The following is a 22,757-nucleotide window of genomic DNA, read 5'->3' as shown; positions in this document are numbered from 1 at the left end:
CCGAAATGATTAGTAAACAGTAGCGATATCTTGGTTCTTAATAATGCCTTAACCTCCCTTGAAAACCAACTGCAGTTTCTCCTTCTCAGCTGTTCATCAAACACTGCCTTGCGTGTTATTTTTCATTTTCAGTAGTAGTTCTGGCTTGTGAGAAAGTGTGATAATTCAGCATCATGTGTTGCTGCCCCCCAATGTTCAAAATCATTAGCTAGACATTCAAGTATGAGACACTTTAGTTTTCATAACTTCCAGTTTAAGAATTTTTGTGTTTGATTCAGAACCAAAAATCTTTTTTAAAGGCATCTGCTTATGTATGTATTTTTTTTTCTTTTAAGGAAATAGAGCTTTTCAGGGCTCCAGATCATATTTGGCTTCATAAGTCTTAAATTTTCCATCTGCTACTGGTGCTATATGACGTCCTCCTGATGCCTCTCTTGTTCACAGACATGTCGTAAAATTTGTGTGTGTTGATGATGTGTGTGGACTTTGTTTATCACAAAAGTTGCAAATCATAATATTCAGTTAATTTATGGAATTTGGTGCCCACCTTTTGTAGGGTGCCTTTTTTGATGTGTAATATTTAATTATGTTGTTTTTAATGTATTTTTAGTACAGTGGTTTCATATTTTATAATGGAGAAAGGTAGGGTTAGATGGAAGGCCACATGGTGAGCAAAGAGTGAGGAGGAGGATCAGTTCCATAAATAAATCAGAAATGCAACCTTTTTATATGTAAGTACTAGCCAGCAAGACTCAAATGTAACAGTATTAGCAGCTGCACAGGTGGGTTTCAAATATTGACATTTGTTTTTAACCTTACATTTACAGATAAATTTATTAAATGTTTCAACTTGCTTAAAGAATACATTGACTTGAACAAATTCCACAGAGATTAGAGTTACACAATTGTTAGTAAAAGGGGCATAGAAAGCTGAAGTTGGGCCAGCAGCTCTTCCAGTTTCTTTGTTTTATAATTTTATCTCTCCCTCTTATGTAGGATAACAAGGAAAACAGCAATCTTTTGCCAAACAATGGAGACCATGGCCTGGTTCCTGGAAATGACAAATTCAAGCCTGTGTTACCCTGGCCTCACGTCGAAGGTGTGGAAGTAGACTTGGAATCAATTCGGCGGAGGAATAAGGCCAAAAATGAAGGGAATCCTCTTGGTGGCAATAATGATCAGCAGAACATCATGCAGCGACAGTATCTCACATTTAAGCCACAGACACTGATCTACCGTGATCCCGTATTACGACCTGGAATTCTTGGTAATTTTGAACCCAAAGAACCTGAGCCTCATGGAGTTGTTGGTGGTCCTGGTGAGGAAGCCAAGCCATATGTTTTAGGACCAGAGTATAAAGAATCTGTTCAAAGCAGCATTAAGGAGTTTGGGTTTAACATGGTAGCAAGTGATATGATCTCACTAGATCGAAGCATTAATGACTTGCGTCAAGAAGAGTAAGTACCTGATCTGCCTCTTCTTTCCCCCTCTTTTAATTGTGTTTTTGTTATGCGATCTGTACACTGTGACAATCATCTTATATGAATATATATTAGCGATAGTAAAGGAAAACAATTCAGCACTTCTTTTTAAAATGAGCTTTCCTTTTTCTTTTTAGCAGAGATGTAATCATGTGCATAACACTCCTGCTGAAATTAGCAGAACTTAAAAAATGCATAACTATAGCTTGGTTAGTTCCCAGAAGTATTCTAGCAGGCATTCAGATAATGAGTAATAAATTACAGTTGCTTAAACCTTGATCACATTTGATAAGAAATCATTTTTCTGTGGTGGGTAGATAGGATTTAGCCTGATATTCAAAAGGCTTATGCAATTTTCCTACCCCCTTTGATCTGCTGGGTCTTTGATATATGACCCTTAACTCTCCAATAAGGCATGATGCCAGGTTCAGATGACCATATTGCCTTCATCTGAACCAATGTGTGTTAGCTGTTGCAACTGAGCTGTTTGTCTGAGGCAGGCTTTCCACTATGTGATCTGTGAACAGAACTCACCAGCTTGTACTTCTGCTTGTTTTTGTTCTTTGCATTTACTGTCTGTTACAGAATGTGTTCTTTCTGAGTGAATTCAAGGGAGAACAGTACAATGGCTCCTTTTAACAGTTATGAAAAAACATTCTTCCCTCCATGTTTCTGTGGTAACTACTAAAATGTAATTGTGTTGTGCAAAGATTTTGTACAGAGTTCTCATTTTGTGTTCTCTGTGTGCGAGTGTTTGATGTAAACCATCAGGTTTCCCCCACTTTCTCTTACCATCAGTAACTTAAGAGCCTTAGAATTGGAGTTATTTGCTTCTCTACCCTTAAAATGCATAAAACCTAAGAGAGACGGGGTTTGTTGGCAAGGGGAGAAAACCCTATCCTCAGAAGATGTGATTTCCATATCGCTTTTACTGTGCATAATTGTCTGTGAGAATTCTGTGCCCTCTATATCTTATTTCTGTCATTACTTTAGAACTTTTTGGAAGTAATAAGAAGGATCAGTACATTTTCATGATCAGTTTCTTTGACTACATAAAAGGTGCTTATGATGTTGGCATTAATGTGATTTGATTGTGGTATCAATAAGGTTTTTTTTTCTGTAGATAGCATGATCTTGGCTTTACATCTAGATGGGTTGATTAAAGCAACCTTTGTTGCCTCTGCCGAAATATCTTACAATACCTTTGTACTCTATTCTCAGTCAATTTTATTTGCAGGTACAATCCTTTTCAGCAGTGTGTTTTGTATATCTATGAAGCACAGGTGGTAAATATTATTTATTCCATATCAGAACTGTCCCACTGCTTCTAATTCTAACAATGCTGCAGACCCTGAAGCACATTTGATGATTAAATAAGCAAGCAAGACCATGGCAGCTGTTCCTGAAATATTTGGCTGATTTCCCAAGCATATGGGCTTTCCCCCCTTTGAAATAACATGGCAAACATTTTATGGAGCTCAGGTAACATGAGAAACGAAAACAGTCCTTTAATGCTAGAAGAAGTTGAGAACCCTTTCATTTCTTGCAAAGTCCATTTTGAGAAACCTGTTAGAAACAGCTGACTTGATCCAGTTAGCCCATGGTTCCAACTAGCCTAGTGTAAAAGGGAAAGGTACTCCTGACCATTAGGTCCAGTCATGGATGACTCTGGGGTTGCAGCGCTCATCTCGCTCTATAGGCCGAGGGAGCCAGCATTTGTCTGCAGATAGCTTCCGGGTCATGTGGCCAGCAGGACTAAGCCACTTCTGGCGAACCAGAGCAGCACACGGAAATGCCGTTTACCTTCCCGCCGGAGCGGTACCTATTTATCTACTTGCACTTGACGTGCTTTCGAACTGCTAGGTGGGCAGGAGCTGGGGCCAAACAATGGGAGCTCACCCCGTTACAGGGATTCGAACCACTGAGCTTCTGATCGGCAAGCCCTAGGCTCTGTGGTTTAGACCACAGCGCCACCTGCGTCGCCCTAGCCTGGTGTAGCTTTCTATAATTAGGAGCAGCTCTCACGTAAAGAGAGACGCTCTGCTACCTAAGGTACTAATAAACTTGAAATGACGGGATTGAAGCTGGCACCTTATATACACACACTTCATGTGTTCTGACACATAGCATTGACACTTCCCCATCAAAATATTAAAATAATAGTAAACGCTGTATAGAGGAGCATGCTCAGATATGTGTGACTTGATCTGCTTCAGGATTATGTGCAAACGTGGTGTCCTCTCACTTTTGGGGGCAGATTAAACTGGTTAATTGGGGGTAATGCCATAGCTCAGTGATAAAGTACATACTTTGCAAATGAAGTTCCTGTTTCAATCCCAGTTATCTCCGTCTAGGACTGGAAAAGACTCGCTAGCTAAGGCTGAAAGCCTGGACGGTCATTGTCAAGTGTATAGACCAGGCGTGGGGGAACCTCAGCCTCAAGCATCAAATGCAGCCCACCAGAACTGTCTTTCTTGCCCTCAAGACTCTTCCCAGGCCACGTGCCCCCTCTTCAGTCCTAATCTACACCCCTCTTAAGTACTCTTACATTATTGGAATGTGTCCTTGTACTGTAATGTCTCTTGGTTGCCTTTAGGGAAGATGAAGAGATGTGTGCTTTGCACATGTGTACGTAGAAACCTCTGAATTTTGTGTGGCAGGATACTGCCTGCAGAAGTAGTCACATCCATTGTCCCACTTTTGCTTCTGACCATGCCCCCCCCCGGCCCCCATCATATGGTCCCCAGTAGTTTCCCTATATGAGGGAAAGCGGTTGTCAGGCTGAAAAACGTTTCCCATTTCTAATGCTAGGTAGTCTAATTGTCTGAATCCGCACAAGACAGCTTCCTATACATACAAACTTAATTTTTACATATCAAAAATGTTTTGTTGGGTACACTGTTTTGTGTTGGTGGGGCAGTGAAGGGTTCCAGGCTATGGGTCTTATTCAACTAAGCTTTAGGACCATTTAAATCATGATTAAGTTAATTTCAATGGCTCTACTCTTGAGTAAAACTGGCTGAATACCATCCAATGATAGCTGCAGTTTTAGAGGGTTGCTAGGCTAGGATCAGCTATGATTCGTACCATTATATGTGTGGTGAGAGACTGTGATTGAAGCTTTCTTTTTTACTATGGTATCTTAACGTGACCTATATAACAAAATGAAAGAGGTATCTGGTGTGCAGATGTTCTCATCTTCTCAGAGTTGCAAAACAGCAACAACAACAACACAGATGCTGTATGGAGACAGGAATATCTGATAATGTCTTTGCTCTGGCAGCTATAAAGATAAGAGCTAAAGTGCTGCTAAATCGGCAGCTTTGCGATATCAAGTAGAAGTACAAAAAAATCAAGTAGAAACACTAGGTGGCAGGATGCATTTAGCTTTAAAGCAAAACACAATTTTAAAATGTATCTTATATATATCAAGGCTTCCTTGTTTGCAATTAGAATCACTGCCGTTTTCATACAACTTAAATAGTTATTAACACTGTACAAGATATATTGGAAGTACTTTGAGAATTTTCACTACTGACCAATAACGTTTAATATATTTTCTGAAGCTTGAACCCAATCCAAAACACAAAAATGGGGTCCATCTTCAGAAAATCTTTTCTGAGTCCTTTAGCACCTGCAGTAAATAATAGTGAATAGCATCAGCATCTTAAAATTCTGCTGTAACACTGCTCACAAGGGCAGAGATTGTCTACACTTGGTAGCTCAGTATTGTTCCCAATATCAGACAATGTGCTCTATAAACTACCCTTGTTCCCACTGCCCAGTGTGCAATTTTTTAAAAGCAAGAGCGAGAGTGGCAGCCCTGGAAAACATAATTTATCATCATTTTTAATACTGAAATTGTTCAGTCTGAAACATACAGTAACTGAGCTTCCAGCATCTTATTTTTCAGTCTTAAACTCTACCTTATTTAGATTAAGGTATATTAAATGATGACTAACAATTACCTTATTTCTATATCTTTAGTGGACAAGTTGCTAATTAATTTTATAGTACAGTGCTTAGTTGATATTTAATATTTGCTTGCTGGTGTTAGTTAGTGAACCACTGGATGTCACTATTGTTCTTTGCAATAGCACTTGGTGTTTTATCTGGTAAGTTATCTATCTGCTTGGGAACGTATTTTGGAACAACAGTAGGTCATAGCAATTACAATGGTACCTCAGGTTAAGTACTTAATTCGTTCCGGAGGTCCATTCTTAACCTGAAACTGTTCTTAACCCAAAGCACCACTTTAGCTAATGGGGCCTCCTGCTGCTGCCACGCTGCCAGGGCACGATTTCTGTTCTCATCCTGAAGCAAAGTTCTTAACCTGAGGTACTATTTGTGGGTTAGCAGAGTATATGGTATACAGAAAGCTAAGACTAGTTGATGCGACAGAAGCACCTGGTACTGCAAGTTGGCAGAAAATCATATCGGCCATGGGCTGAAAGAGTCATGCAAATTGGCCCCAATTCTACAGTTAAACTTAGAAAGCAGTTAGGAGCAGAATGGGTATCATAATGTGATTGCAGGTTATTGAGAGGGTGTTGCAACAGAGGGGAGGCTTATGACAATTCAGAAGAGTGAACATTCTGACAAATTATAGTTTTCTCTGTTGTGATTATAACAACCATGTGATAACCTTTCCTTCTGAAAAACTACATGAAGGAGAAGGCTGCAGAGATTGCTGGCTATATGATGTGAAAACATTGGGATTGGTTTTTTCCCCCTAGAAGGTACAGTGGTACCTCGGGTTACATACGCTTCAGGCTACATATGCTTCAGGTTACAGACTCCACTAACCCAGAAATATTACCTCAGGTTAAGAACTTTGCTTCAGGATGAGAACAGAAATTGTGCTCTGGCGGTGCGGCTCCATTAGCTAAAGTGCTTCAGGTTAAGAACAGTTTCAGGTTAAGAACGGACCTCCGGAACGAATTTAGTACTTAACCTGAGGTACCACTGTACAATGTAACATCAAAATGTTTAAATTACATACAACTTTCATGTTTGTCCTTGTGGACTTAGGTTTTGTTTTTTCATGGAACAAAAGAATGTCTTAAACATGGTTTTCATTCTGAAAACTGCTTCAAGATCCTTCAAAAAGTAAGAAGCAGCAATCATTACCGTCCAATCATTACTGTAAGCTTAGCTTCTAAACTAGCTTCATAATCATGCTCTATCCTGAGTACTGTGTATATTTTAAGTCCTCTCTTGGGGGTGGGGAGCACTTTAATTAACTAGGTGGTACAAAAGGGGTATTATAAGAGAATTTTCTCCAAATGGTCTTATTTATTGCAGCCATAACTAGTGCTCTAGTTAATTCTGTTTTTTCACTGATAGTGGTTCTGATAACAACCATGTTCTGATTGTAGATATTTCAAAAATGTTAAAATATAACACACATATCTGTTGCAGGTGCAAGTACTGGCATTATGATGAAAACCTGCTCACCTCCAGCGTTATCATTGTCTTCCATAATGAAGGGTGGTCCACACTCATGAGGACAGTTCACAGTGTAATTAAAAGAACTCCAAGGAAATACCTGGCTGAAATTGTATTAATTGATGACTTTAGTAATAAAGGTAAATACATTGAATATCAATATTAAACCCAGTAAGAGCTGAATTTGCCGTTCTACAGGGAAGTTGAACCAACATAAAGAAATACTGTGCTGATAATGCAGTGGTTTCTGCTCTTAATAAGAAACCAGCCTGCAGATTTAAGAATATTGATCTGTGGATAGAGTCGGTAGCATGGTTTTCATTATAGATCAGTTTTTTTAAAAAAAAAGTTTGTGAATTGATGTAGTTTGTTCTAGCCTATTGAATGAAGAAGCGTAAGTGCTATCACATTCAGCAAATATCTGTCTTTCTGTTTCTTTCAATGGAGACTTCGCAGAAAAATTCAATCCTTCTCAAAGAGTAATCATGACTCAAATCTTCATTCAAGGCTACATCTGTTCAGAGATAATGCAAGGGTTCCCTTGAACAGGAATCAACACTCCTTTCCAACATATGGGTTTTTTTGACTGAAGGGTTTGTCAAAATGGATAGTGTAGGAAACTTCACCTTTGCCTCTGTAGGTACTTCATCTGCCAGCATTGGATTTTCATTGCATTAAATGCTTATTACAGTAGCAGAGACTTTAGATATAGTGTGAAATCTGACCCCCTGCTCACGCAAATTGTTCCGCACACTTACGGAAAGTTTGAGACGATGAAGTGCTTAAGCTGAAATATGGGTAGGGGGTTGGATTCCTAACAGATAAAGTTAATGTAGATACAAATGAAGGAGCAGATAATCAGGGTAATATGTAATGCAAATGAACCAATATTCCTTCTATTCTGTGCTATCTTCCCCTTTATTTCTGATGTATATAGAGAGAATGCTACTGTCCCTTATTTTCCTTTACAGCACCTATGGCAGAATGTAATAGAGTTGCAGATGAGCATCTTAAACGTGTGTGTGTGTGTGTGTGTGTGTGTGTGTGTGTTGCATAGTCCTAAAATAGCATAATGCTGAGAAAATGCTATAATCCACAGCAGTGTTTTCCTGCCACATTTGACTGTGGTAGCCTTAAATGTTAATAAAAGTCATGAGTGTTTTCTTGAAGATATTTCATAATCCTTTTTTGCATCCACATCTGTCTTCAAATTCAGACATTACTAATATTTATTGTGGAGAGTGAATGCTACATCTCCTGCACCACCTCCTGGATTTTGTTGCCTATAAATGTTGACATTTTATTATGTGAGTTTAAAGACTTGATTATATTCATTTTTGGCATGTCAGGGAAGAGCTGTGAATGTGTCACTCACCCACAGTTAGTAAAGCAATAAGGAATACACAGGGAAAAACTGGAACACTTATGACACCAGGACAACTTCCATTGTTACATTTCCTTACTCATGTTATAAAACTATGGGGGGAAGTGAGTGGAAAAATTACTGGAGGTTTGTGCCTTTCTGTTGTCAAAAGAGTCTATAGTACGAGTTCTGAACTTTTCCACTTTCTTAGGTCTGACCTTTCCAACATTAGAAGGGCACACATCTTTTCTACTTCCATACATGTATTTTAAAAATCCAAGTATTGTTGGTGGTAGTTTTGAAGTGAGGTTACAGTTGTTATCAGCAAATATGCCAGGCAGTGATTTATGTAATATCCTTAACTTCTGAGTATTTAGATATTAAGTCAATTATATTTAGTTTGTTTTTAATATAGATTTAGTTTGTGTTGTAAGCTCTAAGCTAAATATTTTATAACAAATATGGAAACTTCTTTTTTATTATTTGATAGCACACTTAAAAGAAAGACTAGAGGATTATATTAAGCAGTGGAATGGCCTTGTAAAGATTTTTCGAAATGAAAGGAGAGAAGGTTTAATTCAAGCTAGAAGCATTGGAGCCCAGAAGGCTAAACTTGGACAGGTAGAAAACCATTTGCTAAATAAAACCCTTCTTTCCCTACAGTCTGAATTTTGCTTTTAACAGATCTTAAACCACTTGATTATTTCAAGTATAGTTCTTAATTGCAAAATGGCATATGTAGTCTTTTAAAAGATAGCTATAAACTGATGTCAACGTACAATGCAAAAAGCTCAATTAAATCAATGTGTTGTTTGTGTAAGGAAATCTCAAAATGAGTTGAAATCTCCTTTCCTCTTTGTTTTAAAGGTTTTAATTTACCTTGATGCCCACTGTGAGGTGGCAGTAAACTGGTATGCAGCACTAATTGCTCCTATAGCTAAAGACAGGTAATAATAATCTGCTTACTTTTATAACTCAGAAAGCCTTTAACAGTAGCCTTTACAGTTAGTAATTCACCCAGGGCAAGTAGCAGCTCTTTCTGGGTGAGTAACTTTTTAGCTCAGGGTGGTACAACATTCAGTCTGGGGGTCACACATGGCCCTTGGTGCCTTTTTTGGTGACTCCCAGCCCACATGCTGCCTTCCCAAAGCCAGGTAAGTGAGACGCTAGTTAGCCTAGTTAGTACTTTCTCAGCTTTGGGAAGGAGGTGGGAGAGCTCTAGGATCCTGCCAGAGCTTTGTGCTTCCTTCCCAAAGCTTTGCTTAGCTGGCTTTGGACAGGCAGTGCAAGGGCTAGAGGGGTCAAATTTTGGCATTGCTCTCCCCCCCCCCCTCTTCCACAATAAGTCGTGTGCGGCCTACAGGTTCCATGTCAAAGTACGCTTGTGGCCCACTTGGTATGAAAAGTTGGGCCGCATCGTTCTAGCTCATTCTCCAGGCTGCCTGAATAGGCATGATAAAAACTTGCCTGCAGTGCTGTTCTAGTGAGAAAAAGAACTGCATTAAGAAACTTGATTTGTTTTTTAAGCAGTAAAACCAGTGTAAACATCTGCCAAGGTTTGAAAACACTAAATGCACAGCAGATTACACTTACTATGCAAAGTTTTTAATCAGAAAAGTTTTAGGGGGTTTGGTCAACTTGGTAAATTGAAAAGGAACAAAGTCTGGAACAGTATACTTTGGGGTTCCCCCCCTCCCCTTATGACTTTAAGGTGTTGTGGATTGTTAATGTGACCATATAAGCAAATCAAAGATACTTAAAACAAGGTATAAAATAATAAACGTCTGTTATGATAAATGTCTACATATGAGGATTTCCTCTCAAAAGTACAAACCAGAACAGTATTAAAAAAGTAAATTCTAGCATATGATGTTCTAACATACTCTTGGTTCTATTCCCCCCCCCCCCTTCCCCTTTTTAAATAATAGAGAATTGTAGTTCGGGTCCTACAGTAGGAGAGCTGATTCTGGCTTTGCCACCTTGCAAGCAAGAAAAGCAGACACCTTCATTTGTGAAATGTTGAAACACATGCAAAATTAAAATGGTTTATTGCCTGGTTTTAAATCATACCTGGCCTTTCAAAAACTCTTTCCCGTGGATTGAAACCAGTGATTGCCAAACTTGGCCCTCCAGCTGTTTTGGGACTATAACTCCCAACATCCCTAGCTATAACAGGACCAGTGGTCAGGGATGATGGGAATTGTAATCCCAAAACAGCTGGAGGGCCAAGTTTGGCCATCACTGGTTTAAAACAAGCCTTCTGTAAACAAGACGACAGTCCTCCTTACTCTCAAAGCTTAGGAGAGACAAATATATTCATATTTGCAAAAAGTGAAACACATAGCTTCCATCATTCACCTTGATATTTTGTTATCAGAAATCTTTGAAGGAAGAGGTAGATTGGTGTGTTGATGTTTCTGCTTTCAGCATTAATATATTCTTAAATAAATTTGACCTCATCCTGCTCATTCATAATCCCCACTCCCCTGCTTTCCTTCTGTAAGAAGAGCACTGTATGTATATGCTATATTTATTGAAATTATATTGGAATAAAGTGTAAGAGATAGCAGATGACTTATTGGATTAGACAGCTTAATCTTCTCTCTTCCCCTTCCATAAATGTTTCAGAACTACATGCACTGTGCCTCTAATAGATTACATAGATGGGAATGACTATTCCATTGAACCACAGCAAGGTGGGGATGAAGATGGCTTTGCCAGAGGGGCCTGGGACTGGAGCTTGCTATGGAAGCGTATTCCATTAAGCCACAAGGAAAAGGCAAAAAGAAAATATAAAACTGAGCCATATCGGTAAAGAATGCTGTTTCATTCTATTGATCTTTATAACTCACGCTTATCTAAATGCTTTCATTTTTCCCCTTTCTTTTCCATGAACCATGTGATTCGTTTAAATGTGCCATGTACCTGCTTTCATCCTCACCGCCACCGCCATCCATAATCCTGCAGAACCACATGCACTGTGCCGCTTATAGATGTCATAGATGGCAACACTTATAACATTGTACCCCAAGGGGGTGGTGACGAAGATGGGTTTGCTAGAGGAGCATGGGATTGGAGTATGCTCTGGAAGAGGGTGCCCTTGACCAAACGTGAGAAGGAAATGAGAAAGACAAAAACTGAGCCGTATCGGTAATCACTAAACCACTTACACGTTTCTCCTTTTCCTAAGGATGTACTGAACTATTAAATATTTGCATGAACTCTCCAGACCTTTAGAACAAAGCTAACAAAAGCAGATGCTCTGTGGAGATACATCGTTCTTTTCACTAATCTGTGGTCAAGCTCTTCTAACATAGCCTTACTAACTTCTTTTGCTCTTCTGTCTCTTGTACTTATATACTCAAGTTCTTTCAGCAAAATGTAGGGTGGCTGCTAATCGGATTGTTTAAACGAAACCTGTGGTCTGCCATTATAACTTGATTGTGTTAGAAATTGCTTAGTATCCTTATTAGGTGCTGTTTTGTCCTGCCCGGACAGGTGAACTGACATATGGAACTAATTGATAGATATTTACAGAAAGAAAATGCATCGTCCATGTGTCTTTTGTCTAAGTAACCTGTTCTTTTAATGGCAAAGGGAAATGTTATGTTTCTCTGAATTTTTGCCTTTACCTATAAAATGATTTGTTCAAAAACAAAATTTGGCCAGAAAGGACTGAAAATGTTCTAATATACCTTCTTCTTCCCCTAAACTAACTAGGCTGCGATTCTGCTTTGGTTCACTTGTGCTTCACTAATCCTGCAACTAGAATCCTTTTCATTTCAAAATTTCTTTTTTCCTGTAAACAAAGTAAATGTATTTTTGTGTTATTTGAATATGCAATAATGCCATTTTAAGAATTCTACTACTTTCATTTTACTCTCACTTTATTGTATTTTTGGAACTAATATTCCAAATTATTTTCAAGAAATTATGAAGCTTTGGGCGACACGCACACATTTTTGCTCCCTGACATAAAAAGTTGTAGGTCCTCTCACAGAAATGAGCATATTTTTTTGCATTTATACTGTTAATAAAACAGTTCTAGGAAGGAGGAATCAAATCCAAAACGGTTTAGCCTGTTATCTGAACTTTGGAGTTCAAACAATTGCTATAAACTTTTTATTAAACACCATTAAAGCTTTATAATTTCTACTTATCAAAAACAATTGTCAGATGATTCCTACATATAAAAGGGATTCCTTCTGGCCCATGGCATACAAACTGTTAGTTCCTCTTCTCGTTCCTAGGTCACCTGCAATGGCTGGTGGATTGTTTGCTATCGAACGTGATTTCTTTTTTGAGCTTGGTCTCTATGATCCAGGTCTACAAATCTGGGGTGGTGAAAACTTTGAAATATCTTACAAGGTAAGCAACCATACCAAGAGTTGATAACTATCATATTTCAAGTAAATATATGACCATCATTCAGCTCAGTTCTTACAAGTTTTTTTGTTTGGCCCAGGGACAGCAATACTTTCCTTGTTTTCCATCAGCCAACTCCTGATTAGTGCCATACAGACAACTATGTCTTGCTGCACTTATTATGTTTATTGCTTTTGAAACTGTTGGGCCTACACCTTGTTTTCTGTGGGGCTCTTCATTTTCAGATGTACCTTTCTCAGCAAGGCCATAATGCTGCCAGATTCTTGCCTCCTCTGAACCAAAGACTCAAAACCACTAGAGGACACATCTGCCTCACATTTTGGCACATTATCTGTTGACTTAGTGGTTGCTAAAGTAAAGTCTGAGACCTGATTTTATAGATCAATAAGGGTGTAGGTTTTAGTCACTGGCACCTTATTCACATCGCCCAGTTTTGCTTGTAATTCGGAGGCTAGAGCAAAATTGGGTTGAATTATTTTGTAGCATGGATAGCCTCTGAAGATTAGATGAGAGAGCTTCAGGTTTGGACTTTGAAAGTTGCAACATTTCAACTTTGTTGAAATGACATTGATAGTATAACACAATTCTTAGGGGCTAAGCACCACTGTACATAGTAGGACCTGCTTCTGAGCAAACATGCATAGAAGGAAGATCTTCATAAATATATTGGAAATCTTAGACCTGTGTCTGTTCCAGATGTGGCTTACTGGGTGGAATAGAGCAGCTACCACTAGCTTCTTGGTAGATGGGTCATTGTTGTTTACTGGAAGGGAGAGGGGCCAGGTGGCAGGGAGATTGGCCAACCTCCCTGCCGTCTCACTTCTCCCTCCCAGAAAGCAGTTCACCTGCTGGGAAGCCAGCATAGGAGCTCTGCCCCATCGGCCAAACTGCTTCTGTTCTGCTTTGTTAAATAATCCTGAATAATATCAAGTTCTACGCAGCAAAGCAAAATGTTTTGTTTAATCCCTCCTAATAGAGAAAGAAGGTTTGAAATCATACAAACGATAGCTGAGCTTACTGCAGTTTAAGGGATTTACAAATACCACCAACAAATTCTGAAAAAGTGGTTAAAATTGCTCAAGGTGTTGAAGCGAGTTATTTAATATTTCAATTTAAAACTTAATGGGCACCCTAAAATGACATGTAATATTAAATGAAATTAGTTCCTAATATTATCTGCGGATATAACTTCTAAATTGAATGCAATCCAGTTAAGAAATTAGGCAATTGTGACTACTTGTCAGTGGGTGCACTAATTATTTGACATTTTTTCTTTCAAATGATATGTAAGGTGGTGGTGGTGGTGGTTAGTGACATATTGCAATGATGCTGAAAGCTTTGAAAAATAATAATAGCTAGTACTGTAATTTAATGTTTACAAGTGTTTTATGAGGTTTTGAAAGTTGTGAATGTGTAATTCTCCCGTTCTCATCTCTTTCAACATATAAAAACCTGCAGATTTGGCAGTGTGGAGGGAGGCTTCTGTTTGTGCCTTGTTCTCGTGTTGGACACATTTATCGTCTCCAGGGATGGCAAGGGAATCCACCTCCAGCATATGTTGGATCATCTCCCACTTTAAAGGTGAAGTTTTATGTCTTTAGCATTTGATTCCTAAATTAAAAATCTTAGACACGTTCAAATCTATACCTTTTTCTCTTCCCTAGATGATGAGTTTTATTCCAACTGAATGAAAACATGTAATTTGATTTTTTAAAAACACACCTAAGTTAATCGTTTGTGTGTGTGCGTGCATTTGTGTATCTGTAGAACCACTCACTAATCCCATGGTTTCATTACTGGATAACCATGTTGAGGGCTGCTCAGTGTTCTTTGCCTCCTAACCAAAAAGAGCAACCTTTTATTTTATTACTAAACTTGGGAGCTTTTAAATTATACCTGTATTCCTGAAGGTGTCTTTATTTTTTAAATATAGAAAAGCACACACATAATACCAGCATTTTGTTCAATTAAAGTTGATATAAATATGAATGCTGTATAAGAATTTTCCTTTAACGTTCTGGAAAATGAAACTACAGTGTGTTATCAAAAGATTTACCCACAAATGAAGTATGTGCACACATAAAGTGATAAAGAGAAAGCCTAGCCACAATTACCCATGCTCTGGTGAACTCTTGTTTGGGTTATTGTAAAATGAATTCGGTATATTTTTTCCCACAGAACTATGTCCGAGTTGTGGAGGTCTGGTGGGATGAATACAAAGATTACTTCTATGCTAGTCGTCCTGAGACAAAAGCACTAGCATATGGTGATATATCTGACCTGAAGAAATTTCGTGAAGATCACAAGTGCAAAAGTTTTAAGTGGTTTATGGAAGAAATAGCTTATGATATAACTTCTCACTATCCTTTACCACCTAAAAATCTGGAGTGGGGAGAGGTAAGTACAGTGTTTTTGCAGATCCATTCCTTGATACAAGTCATTATTTCAGGTGTCCTGAGCTACAGCAGCCACAAAGAGTCCTATTCCCCTTGTTCTTCCAGTCCAGAATTAATTATAGGAAGGACTAGTGTGTGCTGGAAAAACAAGGGGGATAGGAATCTCTTTGTAGCTATATGCAGGGAAGGAACCAGCACATTCAAACTCTAAAGCTGTTTAGTTAAATCTGCATGAATTACTTAAGAGTACCAGGGCTTAAGAACAAAACAATAAGTTGATGTGAAATCAGTACAGATTTCGATATAGGAATTGGCAAAAAAAAAAAAATTAGTACATATGTACATTTAACTCAAAGTTGACTGGGTTAAATGTGAACAGTGGACACAGAGAAGATAAAAAGTTGCAAGAATGCAAAAAAAAAGTGACACTGTTTAAATTGCTAGCATGAAGATGGAAAGAGAGAGAAGAATCCAGATTATTTTTCTCAGTGTTGTAACTTCCTGTGTGCTAATCTGCTACTGACTCACTTGAAAGATTCGTTATCTCCTCATTCACTCGGCAAAGCAGGGAGAACTCATCTTCCTTGCTCTGGCATGTGTGCCAGCTTCTAGCGTTGCTGATTTTCTCCCCCTCTCCCCCCCCCCGGTGTGCACACTGCACCATACCCAAATCTGCTCCAAAGATTGGGTGAAACTCCCGTAACAGTGTTAGGGAATATGCAGTGGAGGGAGAGGTACCTCCATACAAGGAGAACTCCTTGCAGAGACAACTGAAAGATTTAGCTTTATGTGGAATACAATCCACTGAACTCTCCTTGCTAACTGTATTTACTTATAGGAAGGCTATGTACCCCAAGCTCCAGTTCTGCTGTACCTTTTTGTATAGTATACCAAAAGGGTGCCCATAACATCCATTGGTATAGCAGATTTTTCCCCTTCTAATAGTTATCAGTATTTTGACTCCAGCACATTATGCTGAGGTCTTTGGTGAGCTGTGTGTGTCATTTCGGAAATCTCTGTACAACTACATACTTTTTTTCATAAGCAAGTTATTAGCTTCCTAATTTTATTTTGAAATGTTTAGCTACAATATAAATTATACATGTGTTTCAGATCAGAGGCTTTGAAACTGCTTACTGCATAGACAGCATGGGACATTCCAATGGGGGCTTTGTGGAACTTGGACCATGTCACAGAATGGGAGGAAATCAAGTAAGTAGTCTCAAAGCAAGATCTTTGGAGTGCCAAAAGGAATGCCAAAAGATTAAACTTTTTGCCTGTGGATTTTCCATCGCTGTAAACAGTACTAAATTAGTTGAAGCACAACTTTACACACACACACACACAGAGAGAGAGAGAGAGAGAGAGAGAGAGAGCACATTGGGAGCTGTCATGTGTGTGAAGTCCACTACTACATTATCACAATAAAATTATAAATCATATTACTGAACTACCCTGGGTTCCTTAGGGAGGGAGGACAGGATATAAATTAAATAATAACCATTATTTTTAATTGTCTTACATAGGGAACTGTTGTGGATCACAAAAGCATTGTTGATGGCTCAAATTTAGATACTATTTGAGCTTATTTCTATGTTTCCCTTGTACCTTCTGAAAATCTGCATGGGGAATTAGGGGCGCCATATTTGCTAGGCAAAGTCCAAATCTATATTCATAAGATTTATTCATTTTATTTAAAAGCATTTCTAGACAGCTTAATATTTTAAAATCCCCAAGGGGTATACAAATATGAGAGTCTAGCGTAAGCATATTTCCAATCAGTGTCACTCAGCTAACAGTGAAAAATTTCCATTGGCAGAATGGGAACGAAAGCAATTTTTCAGCATATCCCCCTATAGCCTCCTTGTGACATCTCTAAATCTGCTCCAGAGAGACCTCTAACTCTCTAGAGCCAATTTAGCAGGGTGCTGCTTTGGGAAGAGAGAATTGCTGAAAATTGCTTCCTCTCCTTTCCAGCTCATGGGAGCCTCCTATCAGCTAAGCATGAATACATCCCCATAGTCAGCCTTTCATGATGGGAGTTTCAGCAACATACAACTCCTTTCTTCTCCTTCTACCATCACTTCATACCATAGCTGATGAGTGCTGTTGGGATTCAGACCAGTAGCACTGACCTCTGTGATTCATTCAACTCATTACTGGTATTGAAGGCCAGTGTTTGGAATGCTGATGTTTAAATCAGAAGACATGTGAGCAAATCTGGCTTCTGATGAACAATGCCATTTTCCCCTTTTGGCCCTAACATTTGCTCACAGTTCCATGTTGTCTGACCAATCCAAAACGTATTGTAAACCGCTAAGAGGCTTTATTACAATCAAGGGAAATGTTGTTGTTGTTTAGTCGTGTCCGACTCTTCGTGACCCCATGGACCAGAGCACGCCATATATTAGTTTTGTTAAACACAGTAAAAACATTACGATTATTGGTGCTCAGCAAATTTTAGCTCCTTCCAGTTGCACAGCTTACTGTTTCCAAATCAAGAAAGCAATATTGGACCCACTTACCTGCAGACGTAAGCAATACCTCAATCACTGATAAGCATGGCCACATGACAGAGCATTGTGATGGACCTTGTGTATCCTTAGGTCATGCTGGGACTTACTTCTGAGCTGACAATGTACTTTGCTTTTCTGTAAAAGTCTCTTGCCTTCAGTATACTTCTAAAAAGCAAAAGACAAGTATATTGAATAATTGCAATATTGCTTCTGAGCAGTATCATTTTTAACATGTCATTACTTTAGCATTTCAGCAGTTACTGGTATAAAATATATAGCGGTTTTTAATGTTATATTTTTTTCCTGTTAGTTGTTCAGAATTAATGAAGCCAACCAGCTCATGCAGTATGACCAGTGCTTGAGTAAAGGACCTGATGGCACCAAAGTTATGATTACACACTGCAATCTAAATGAATACAAGGAGTGGCAGTACTTCAAGGTATCTAATCAGTGATATGAATTTTCATCTTCTCTTGTGAGCGATCTGTGTACTGAAGAATCCTAATTACTTTTGTTGCTTTCAATGATGGAGAAATAAGATTTGGGGATATCTGGCACAGTTCTTTCTTTCAAAAGTATCTTGCTCAGGCAACAGTGCAAACTTTATTTTATTGTAAACATAGGAGTCATATTGGAGGACACAAAAGATGGAAACTTAAGTGCACAGATGAGATAATATATCTTACCTCTTTATTGGGACGTTCTCATCTTCTACCAGAAAACCAATACATCGGGATAGACTAGCCAGGGAGTATATACAGAACTTAATTGACCTCTAGCAATTAATGAACAGAATCTCTCTGAGCACGATCAGGTGGATTTCCTTCCCAGCTGAATGAAAACAGCTCTTCCACCTTCACCTCAGGTTGAGAGTCAAGATTCACACTGTCTCAACTATGAATTTAATTTCCAAAGAGACTTGAACCTTAACATATAGAAGGATGGTGGTAAGGGAAAGCATGTTAATAGGATCTGGGCAGGGGGTGAATGAAGGGGCACAACAAGAAGAAAAATTGCTAAACAGGAATACAGAGGGGGGCATTAAAATGATATTAGGTAAGAGTGATTGATATATTGTCTGAGACATGATTGGGGCAGGGGAGCAAAGAAGGGTACAGGAAAGAATATTGGAGTAACTGATGGCCTACAGTACATAGGGGAAAGGTACCAGGAAAAGAGAATGTTGATGTTCTCTCCCCACCACCACCTTCCCTTTGTAAATACATTTCGTAACATCTAATAAAAGGTAAAGGGACCCCTGACCATTAGGTCCAGTCGTGGATGACTCTGGGGTTGCAGCGCTCATCTCGCTTTATTGGCCGAGGGAGCCAGTGTACAGCTTCCGGGTCATGTGGGCAGCATGACTAAGCCACTTCTGGTGAACCAGAGCAGTGCACGGAAACACCGTTTACCTTCCCGCTGGAGCGTACCTATTTATCTACTTGCACTTCGTGCTTTTGAACTGCTAGGTGGGCAGAAGCAGGGACCGAACAACGGGAACTCACCCTGTTGCGGGGATTTGAACTGCCAACCTTCTGATCGGCAAGCCCTAGGCTCTGTGGTCGAATTATGTGGAATTTGAGGGGATGGGAGAGATCACCAGCCCATGCCTTTTGAGCAGTTGATAGCCGTGACCTATCCCAGACGCTGTGGCTTCAGAAACTGTTGTGACCCTTCCTCTCTCCCCCTCACACCCCCTGCTCAGAAATTTAAACCCTTAGTTATATATGAGCAAGGTTACCACAGATACCCTAATCATCTAATGCGTTGATATCTGCATTATCTGAAACCCTTTATATTATTCAGATAATGCAGATATCAATGCATTAGATGATTAGGGTATCTGTGGTAACTTTGTTCATATATAAATAAATAAAATGTATTAATCATTTTCAAGGCAAACGATATAGCAACTGATAACGGTAGTTTCAGTAGGACTTGGACAATTTTTAAGAATTGGCAGATTGTTCTTGGGAAGTAACAGCTTTTTGCTTGCTTCTTGTTTTGCAGAATCTACATAGATTTACCCATATCCCTTCAGGAAAATGTTTGGACCGTTCAGAAGTTCTACACCAAGTGTTTATTTCAGAGTGTGACTCAAATAAAGCAACACAAAAATGGGAAATGAACAATATCCTTAATGTGTAGACAAAATAAGCCCAGACCTACCTATGACAAGTTGAATTCATATAGGACTGAAGATAGCCTGAAAACTGCTGCAACTATTAACTTCGTACAGCTGCGAGCCTGGAACCTCTTGATCTAGATGAAGGACGTAGATGGACAGCGATAGATTTATCAACTTGCAGTTGATGTTTACAAAAACTGCTCTTACCTTAAACTTTAATAGATGTTTACATCTCTCTCTTTTTTGTTTCGTTTTTAGGATGTTTTTGTTTTATGGTGCGTTAGTTAATAACTGAATGTGCTTTTGACTTTGTTTCTCTTTTACTAGGAGCAAAGCTAAAAACTTGGATCTGAAGTAGCGGGAAGTTGTTTGCACTCATGCAAAGGGTGCTTTTCTGCACCATCTTCTGGTGACAGCCTCCACCCCAAAAGCCCCTCCTGGTGGCTGGAGGAACTTCTGGAATGGCTTTTTGAGTGGCATAAAGGGCTGCGAATTAGCAGCTTTCCATGTGTGCATAAGTGCCATCCACTTGCACACAGGCAGGGGGATTGGATCCAAGCATGTTGTTGTCTTCTTTGGGATTACACTCAGGGGTCTGCAGGCAGTTTTTATTTTTTTAAACACTCACACTTGAAAAAGGTTGGAGTAACCAGACTTTGCTATAACGTGGTGATTATCAACCTGTTGTACCTTGTTTTGATTTTACATCTTACCAAGCACTGCCACAGGTTTTTTTAGCCAGGGTGGCCTTCTTTCACAGTCATGCTGCTTTTTTGAAAGGTGAATTTTCAATGTATTTAGTGCCTCTTTAATTTTTCCTCTGTAGTTCACAAGAAGAAGAAAAATCATCATAGAACAAGTTAGTCAAAGTGTCTCCTTTTTTAAAATAGGGATGAGTTGGTAAAGCTCTTGTGGTTTAGGATATTGCCAAATTTACAATAACGCTCCTTATTTCATATGGTTAAGGGCAACAAATTGAGACACAAGTCATAACAGGGATACTGTGAGAGGAACCTGAAATAGTGATGCTAAAGCTTCATTGGAACCTTTGGAAAGAAGGTTGTAGTTAATATATACTTAGTAGCACTTAAATCCATGAGCCACTTGTGTAAAATAGCATTGAAGCAGCTTACATCTTCTGTGTTACAGTATATAGCTGAAACTGAAATTTAGCACTAAGTGATGCATTCAGTGGAAGTGAGCACTCCAAATTGCAACTAAAAAAAATTCAAGCACTAACTTCCCTGCTGTATCATGCCTTACGAAACTTCTGTATATGTCAAAATTGAAATATGTGTACATCTGCGCAATGTAGAACAGTAAAATTGATCCAATTCACTTTCCTCGTGATAAATGGGAATCTCAGAAGAACTGGATTTAAAAAAATCAAAATTATTTTACAAGCACTCTGCATGTAAAGGGATATTGTCAACTAGCTAAAGATCCATATATAGATTAGAAATGAGCAAATGGGAATTGAAGGTGAATTCAAAGGCTCTCTTCCTTCCTCCAAAGAATTAGAATGTTTAAACCTCAGGAATGTGTTATGACTCCAAATTATACAATGACGCCATGGCATGAACAGAAAATGGAAAATAAAGATACTGAAAAGATAAAAACTAAGGGAAAGTTTCTAAAAACATTTGTGCTGAATATTACCCTAAACATGGCGGGGGGGGGGGGAGGATAATAAATGATACCTGCTTCAATATTTAATCCAATTCAAAGGCAGAGATACTAAGAGGTTTGGTATTCGTTTTTGGCCCCTGCTGTACAGTTATGCACACCTGAATTCTACTGAAATCATCTAGGTTCGTATGCATGTGACTCTGCAGGATTTTTAGCTCAAAATTAAACTCGGTGATTTGATTAAATTCCTATAGTATTAACTCCTTGATCTTCACTCAAGCAACTCCTAAAAGTGAGCGATGGAGATGCTTTAGTTACAAGGCCAAATCTTAGTTTAGGTGTAGCTTAGTGTTGTGTTATAACATTTAGTGAACCCAAAATTCTGGCCTTAACAAAGGCCTGCTACATATAGTTTGGAATCTTTAATTATTTCTTTGGTGTTTATCTTTTGGGCCTCCTCTGAAAGGTGTGAATAATTAAATTAGAAAATGGAGGAAGAAATAAAAAGGATTATAAGGGTGTAGGTACATTTTTTTGTTTGTATGTATGAAAACAGATTTTCATTTTCTTTGTTGGACAGAGGTTAATTTAATCACATTACTATGCATAAATGAAAGATTGCACATCGATTGTGCAGGCGCGTGTGTGTATCAAATGGGTATTGTGTGCAATTACATTAAAATCCAATACTGTATGTGAATATGGATCTGTATTTTTAAACTCCAAATCTTACAAAACAACATAAGCTGTTACTCCTAATGACTTTTCCTACTGTAACCTGCTTTTTGAAAAGTAGATTCCATATCCTTGCTTTGTAAGTTGATCACTATGCATTTCTACACATTTTATAAATTTGATTTATGCAGATTTTGATACACTGTATGTTTCTGTAAAGACTGTATAAATCTTCAAAAGTTTTAATAGGGATGAAACTTGGGTATCTTGTGTATATCTTAATTCTGGGTTGCTTGTTTTTTAGGTGAAGAAAATAAATTTTAACTTGTGGGTTTATTATATATTTGCACCAAAAACTTATTTTTCTAATCATGTTCCTATTGAATCAAAACGCCTTTAGAGTGTACGTATGTAGTGCATACGTAATTGTTAAATAGAATCCTTTCATTTTTCTTGCTTGTTCCCTAACATAAGTAAGCAATCCTTACTCTCAGCTAGAAGAGCAGTGAGACTAAACAAAGCCAGAACCACAGCAGCACCTGCAGGTCTGCTTTTTGTGCTGAGTGTGGCAGGCTGGGAAGAAATAAAGAAGTTGGGTTCCTGTGTGCCAGCTTCAGCAGAGCAGTCCTGATAGGCCATACCTGAATCAGATTAGCATCCAGTGGATCCTTGAATGGTCCAATTCCATACACAAAATGCCCCATTCCAGGGCTTTCCACTGGTGGGAATACCATT

The 22,757-nt window shown here is 38.6% G+C and overlaps 1 protein-coding gene across 6 annotated transcripts in view; it reads left to right on the top strand.

Moving 5' to 3' along the window:
• GALNT7 (polypeptide N-acetylgalactosaminyltransferase 7) overlaps window positions 1-22,363 on the top strand; it is a 44,822-nt gene extending 22,459 nt beyond the window's left edge. For 2 of the 6 annotated variants that reach the window (XR_014568068.1, XR_014568069.1), the window contains exons 2-13: window positions 997-1,457; window positions 6,903-7,069; window positions 8,783-8,913; window positions 9,160-9,239; window positions 10,921-11,103; window positions 12,543-12,660; window positions 14,137-14,259; window positions 14,857-15,075; window positions 16,188-16,286; window positions 17,901-18,029; window positions 19,601-20,587; window positions 20,625-22,363. Coding sequence is in view for 3 of the 6 variants with exons in the window: in XM_083755715.1 (XP_083611841.1) it covers window positions 997-1,457; window positions 6,903-7,069; window positions 8,783-8,913; window positions 9,160-9,239; window positions 11,260-11,442; window positions 12,543-12,660; window positions 14,137-14,259; window positions 14,857-15,075; window positions 16,188-16,286; window positions 17,901-18,029; window positions 19,601-19,738 (1,848 nt within the window). In the remaining 3 variants the exon portion in view is untranslated. Of the gene's footprint in view, window positions 1-996; window positions 1,458-6,902; window positions 7,070-8,782; window positions 8,914-9,159; window positions 9,240-10,920; window positions 11,104-11,259; window positions 11,443-12,542; window positions 12,661-14,136; window positions 14,260-14,856; window positions 15,076-16,187; window positions 16,287-17,900; window positions 18,030-19,600 lie in introns of all 6 variants that reach the window. The other 4 variants (XM_083755715.1, XM_083755717.1, XR_014568067.1 and 1 more) reach the window with 3 other exon arrangements.
• The last annotated feature ends 394 nt before the right edge of the window (window positions 22,364-22,757 follow it).

This window comes from Podarcis gaigeae (genome assembly GCF_964106915.1).
Source record: "Podarcis gaigeae genome assembly, chromosome: 9".
NCBI lineage: Eukaryota > Metazoa > Chordata > Lepidosauria > Squamata > Lacertidae > Podarcis > Podarcis gaigeae.
The sequence above is the reverse complement of the archived record's forward strand: the minus strand, read 5'-3'. Positions and strand labels throughout refer to the sequence as shown.